The following is a 6,000-nucleotide window of genomic DNA, read 5'->3' as shown; positions in this document are numbered from 1 at the left end:
CGTTCTGGAAGACCTCAGGGAGGTGATGCCATGACAAGCGTGTGAATTAGATCTGAGCGAGGGGGTGCTGTGCTAAGTCACCAGCCCCACTTCCTCTTCCAGAAGCATCTGAGTCCGCGTGAGTTTCAAGTGTCTGGGGCTGGATTTGAACCCAGGTCCTCCCCATTTCAGGGTCAGTACCCCTAATCGTCCAGATGCTTGATCAATGTATGGATCGACTTAATCAATACTTTGATATTTATGTAATTGCTTTCCTTTGTATAATTATTTTATGTATTATGAAATATAGGCCTCAGTAAGCAGCCAAAGGGATCCACGACATAGAAAAAGTTAAAAAATCGAGCTTTAGAGGGCGCCTCCAGCGGGTTCCGGGCATCCCGGAGCAGGTGCGAGGCGCACCCCGGGGCGTCCCGCACAAGCCGAGGCCCCTGGCCCCCCGGGGTCTCGGTCCTCAGAGCAACGGCACCGAGCCTCCGCGGCTTCGGTTCCAGGAAGGAACGAGCGGGAAAAAGCAACCGCCGCCCGGGCCCCGCGCGCCGCCGGGCGCAGGAGGCCGGAAATGGCTCCTCGCGGCCGAGGCCGTGCAGGGCGTGGGGGCGGGGCCATCGATGCGCTCCGCGCTCGCAGCGCCGGCCTCCGCGGCCCGGCCCGGCCCCGCCCTCCCGACGCCGCTCCCGCTCCCGCGCGCCGGCGCCCCGCCCTCCTCCCCCGCCCGCCCGACGCCGCTCCCGCTCCCGCTCCCGCGCGCCGGCGCCCCGCCCTCCGCCCCCAGGCCCGCCCCCGCGCGCCGGCGCCCCGCCCCCTCCCTCCTCCCCCCCGCCCGCCCCGACGCCGCTCCCGCGCGCCGGCGCCCCGCCCCCGCCCGCCTCCCCCCGCCCGCCCCGACGCCGCTCCCGCGCGCCGGCGCCCCGCCCCCGCCCGCCTCCCCCCGCCGCCATTTTAGGCCGGGCCGGAAGCAGCGGCTGGCGCGCTCGAGGGAGCAGCTGGAGGGCGGGCGGCCCCACCGCCGAGCCGGAGCCCGGGCATCGCGCCGGGCGCGCAGGCAGGCAGGCGGGCGCGGCTCCCGCGGCGGGGCGCGGACGGCCGGGCCGAGCGGGCCCGGGGACGCCAGCGGCCGGCCAGCCGCTCTCCGCCCGGCTCCTCCTCCCGCCCCTTCCCGGCGCCTCCCCCTGTTGAAAAGAGCCCGGGAAACTCACGTCGGCGGCGCCGGACGCGGGTGGCGGCGGGAGCGGCCACGGCGGAGGCTGCGCCCGGGCCGGCGCGTGTGCGGGAGGCCGCCCGGGGCCGCGGCCGCTCGGCCCGAGCTTGGGACGCGGGCACGCGGCCGGAGGGACAGTGAGTGCCCGGGAGGGGGCGGGGAGGGCCCGGCGGGCACGCACGTGCGCGCGTGGGGAGGCGCGGGCGGCGCGGGGGTGGGGGCCCCCGGGGCGCGTTTCCCGGGCGCCGCTGCGGGCCGTGGAGTCACGGGCCGCCTCCGTCTCCCCCTTCCCCCCGCAACGCCCCCGCCGAAGCACGGCCACCATGTCCGCCCGCGGCCGCAGCCCCCTGACGCCGCTGCTGGAGACGCTGGAGGACCCCGCCGCCTCCGTGGGCGAGCAGGTGGACGCCTACCTGACCCTGGCCTGGTGAGTGGGGGGGGCCCCGGGGGGCCGCGGCCGCGCCTCGCGCGCCTTCGGGGCGCCCCCCCGGAGGACTGGGATGCTGGTACTCCGCAAAAGGATCCGGTTGGTAGTTTTTCAGGAAAATCCAAGAGGTTCTAGGCGGTTGACTTATGTCTGGCTGAACTGATTTACAAGTATTTGTAATATTTTTGTCACACCGTTTCTTTTTGAGTATTAGGAAGTGTTTTTGAAAATTCAGTGGCTGAACTAAATAAATAGAAGTTGAATCACATTGGCAAGCCCCCCCCCTTTTAGCCAATAGCTAACCTTAGTAGATGTTATTTTATTTTTGTCATTTTGAAAACTGCTGTTATTTTAAGTCGGTTAAATTAAATTCATACAGGATTTAAAAGATTCATCATTTTGTCATTTGATTGAAAATGGCATTCTGGAATTTACTTTTAGAGACTTGTAATCTTAGATCTTAGTGACACTAAATGTTTTCTAACATGAGTACTGGGTATTTCGGGTTAAGAATGACATAAGAATGAAAATAAAGGGTTTATTTAAGAAAAGAATTTACATGATTTAGTTTAGTTTCCATTTAGTAAGTGTAAGAGTGATTAAAAAAAATTTTTCCCCCCCTCATATTCTTGAAGTCGACTGACTGGAGAAGAAGGAAAAGAATTCATTGTAGAACTCAAGAAACAGCTTCCTCGGCTTTATAAAGCATTTAAGGTTTGTAACTCATGAAATTCATTCTTTGAGCCTTTATTGTCACAATTCATTTTCAACTTTATAGTTAGGATTGAATATAGAATTAAGGGACCTTAGATTAGAGGACATCTAATCCAGTCTTCTAACTTTATAGATGAAAAAACTGAATCCTACAGAGGTTAAGTGACATGCCTAAAAGTCACACTGTGTTAAGTGGCAGAGCTGAAATTCTGACCCCCAAATCAAGTATCTTTCCACTGCACAAGGGTATTTCTCCTACTATAGAATTGGTCTTGACATTGACTGCAACTCTTGAGGACTGCATTTTGGGGAATTTGAGAAACACTGAAAGCATCCTGGTAAATATTTATTATGCTTTCACATAAACAGGAAATTTGCTAACTATTTTAATTTTAGACTTGCCACTTTAAGTACTGCATTTTAACATAACCATGTTGTTTGTTTTTACATCTTATGTGTTCTCTGGTGTTCTGTAATGTGCACTAACCCCAGACATTGAAGGCCTTCAATCAGATCCCTTTGCTTGTGAACAGAGGGAGACTTGATACTATTCAAGTGATCTGAGGCAGGAAAGTAAGACGAGACCCAAGTAGATACTTAAAAGTATCTACAAGTAAACACTTGTAAACACAAAATACTTACTATGTTTCCCTTTTGAGGAAATTCCTTGGGAGCAGGGACTACTATCCTTTCCAACTAACTCCCAACATAAAGCAAGAAGTGAAATAGACACTTGAGGGCTTACATTATATCTGGTATTCCATATTTTGTAAATGTGGAAATCTTGAGATACAGTCCTTGACTGCCAACAACCTAAACATTTACTTCTGGAAGTGTCATACAAGTTAGAGTAAAAGGCCCTCCCAGTAATCCTATAAAACTCCAGATTTGGGGAAGGGGAATGTTTATAGGAAAGTCTATAGATAGATTACTGTTTCTGCTTATTATATTATTATTTCTTGGAAATCTTTATGCTTTGTATTTTTCCTATAATATAGTAGTATTCCATTACTATGTGTGTGCCACAATTTGGAAACCATTTCTCAATTGGTGAATGTCCTTGATTTCTTCTACTTCACTTCAACAAAAAGTGTCTTTATGGACTTCTTTTGTCATTTTGCTTCTTGGGATATGTACCTGATGAAAACTGTGATTGGTCCAATTGTAGATGTCCCATGTCACCTGGACCTTGAATGAGTGACAGAGATTAGGCAAAAGTAAAAGAAAGAAGCAAAGGCAATTCAGAAAAGGGGAAAATCATATGTACAAAATTGGATTATCTGAATGGACAGTACTGAGTCTTACCTAGGAAAAGCAGAAAGTTTAATGCCTGGGAATAATGAGAAATTTTAAGTATGTCAAGACAGCTTTATGGAGGGATGTTTGGAATGTTAAAGACTGATCAAATTAGAGATCGGTAGAAGGGCAGTATTTTTTTTTGAACATGAGAGATGGAAAAATTTGATGTTTTTACTAATCTAGTCTTACATATATAGAATAATCACACCAATTAAGTGGTTATTGTAATAGTGATGCATTCATAGACTAGTTTGTGGGAATGGAAAGGAGAGAATCATGAGACCTATAAAAGGAAGAATCAAAAGAAGGCTGAGGAATAGAAAGAAATTCTCTTCTCTTTAAGGTTAATCAACTTTCATTTACTTCAGTTCCTTAAGAACCTCTGGCTTACATTTTTGCTTTTTCCTTCTCTGCTTCTTCACTTTTTAGTCCTTCTGCTCTAATAACTTTCTACCTTGCTTTCAAATATTCATTAATGTCTCATATCTACATGGTGGGAGACATTATAAGCCACCTATCTTTAAGAATGTTCTTACAAGCCCTCTTAGATTTCTTGTATTTCCTATCTTCTCTCCCCCCCTTCCCCCACCCAGTACTGTGGGGATTTCAGAATTGTCCAATCTGAGAAAAACAACTGAGGTAGAGCTCTGAGACAATGGCACTTATTAAAGGGTAATGGTCCCCTCTCATTAAGTGGAACTTATGGTCTGAGAGGCCCCTGTTCTCCAGGGCTTTAGTTTTTATAGTGTTTGATACCAGGACAATAGAGGTAAAGCAGAAGAAAAATAGATGGAATCTCATTGATTGATAAATCTTGCCCTTGACACTGTAAGAGAGTCTACATAAGATACATAATCCTATTGGTTGATGAGTTAATCTCAACCTTTCAGGAAGGTCCAACCGAGCTAATAAGCACACTCATGGGCTGGTAGAAAGGCCGACCTCAGGCTGGCAACCAATATCAGTCCTTGGTTATGTGCTCATAGTCATCTCCCCCATTGGTCAATAAAAGTTTGGAGAGGTAGCAGAATTATCTGGAGGATTTTACATATAATTGAGGCATCTCTGTCACTCTGACCTTGTTCGCCATAATAAGGGAAGTCAAGAATGGAGGCCTTCTATTAGCTTCTTATGATTGAGCAGGTGAGCTTACAATCTGCAATTCACAGTTCTGAGACCTATCAAGACCTTAGAATCACTCCTCCTATGAATTAATACCAAACTGATTAAAATTGAATGGAGTAAAATAAGGGTCCAATCATCACATTCCCCTCCTTAGATCCAAAGAAAGACTATTCTTTCTAAAGGTTGCCACAAACAGGTGCTTAGAGGACAGTTCTGAGGGTGATGCAAAACTAGAGGAAGCAATCAACAGCCTGGGGAGAAAAGGGAAAGAGACTGACCAGTGCATTGACAGAAGCCATTGGGGGCAGTCCCCTTTTGGCAAGTATGCCTCAGAGAGGATAATGGTAGAATCTCTTTCTCAGTAACCCATTCTCCTATCCGTTTATTTAATAATTCAGATGTCCCATCTAATATAGTTTGCAAGTCTCAGACTTGGATATTTTTCTGATGTACTCCTGTAGTCTACTAGAGATCTCTCCTATTTATTAGACACTGGAATGGAGAGGATTTTAGAACAGCTTCTAGTGAATTTTCTTTCTCTAGTTCAGTTTACTAGCAGAAATCCTCTTTTATGTTAAAAATTCTTACAAAATAGATAATACAAGTTTGCGATAACAATAACAAAGTCAGGTAATGAGATCTAGCTCAAAACCTCATTGCACTAATATGAACAGCAAATTTGGAGCCTTTGTAGAGGTGTTGTTATCATTGATTATGATGTATTTTATGAATTGATTTTCATGTCTTAGCGATCACTTTTTGTCATATTATAATTCTTAGCTTAAAAATGCTATGTTTTAGATTCATTGTCATACCTTCAAATTGACATTTTGGTTATTTTTTTTCCAGACTCATATTTCTAGTCAAAATACTGAGCTGAATAGTGCTACTCTACAAGCTATGGGGTTTTGTTTATATAATCCCCAAATTACTTCAGGATTAACAGGTATTAAATTATTTGTGACCTTGAAGTTTCAGAATGTCATCAGGGAAAAAGCCTTTTTTGCCTCTTTGTATTGTACTATGTTATACTGGATTTTTGTGGCTCTGTATTTTAAGAAGATGCAAGTAGTAGTAGTCCTTTCTGTGTATGTTGCAGTAGGCCTACATCCTTTATATTATGCTTGAACTCTTTTAACATACTTTAAAAATTAGAAATTATTACAATTGCACATTGGAAAACTAACATTCCAACTGTGAAATCCAAATCTATCATTGCTGTTCTGTCTGATGTGAA

At 46.9% G+C, this 6,000-nt stretch overlaps 1 protein-coding gene across 2 annotated transcripts in view; it reads left to right on the top strand.

The window, feature by feature from the left end:
* The first annotated feature begins 1,506 nt into the window (after positions 1-1,506).
* RIF1 (replication timing regulatory factor 1) overlaps positions 1,507-6,000 on the top strand; it is a 53,724-nt gene continuing 49,230 nt past the window's right edge. For both annotated transcript variants that reach the window (XM_074216007.1, XM_074216006.1), the window contains exons 1-3: positions 1,507-1,625; positions 2,261-2,339; positions 5,613-5,709. In XM_074216007.1, coding sequence (XP_074072108.1) covers positions 1,522-1,625; positions 2,261-2,339; positions 5,613-5,709 — 280 coding nt within the window. In that variant the 5' untranslated portion in view covers positions 1,507-1,521. The remainder of the gene's footprint in view (positions 1,626-2,260; positions 2,340-5,612; positions 5,710-6,000) is intronic.

Source organism: Macrotis lagotis, chromosome 1, assembly GCF_037893015.1.
Source record: "Macrotis lagotis isolate mMagLag1 chromosome 1, bilby.v1.9.chrom.fasta, whole genome shotgun sequence".
Lineage (NCBI taxonomy): Eukaryota > Metazoa > Chordata > Mammalia > Peramelemorphia > Peramelidae > Macrotis > Macrotis lagotis.
Note: the sequence above shows the minus strand (reverse complement) of the source record. Positions and strands in the feature narration are given on the sequence as shown.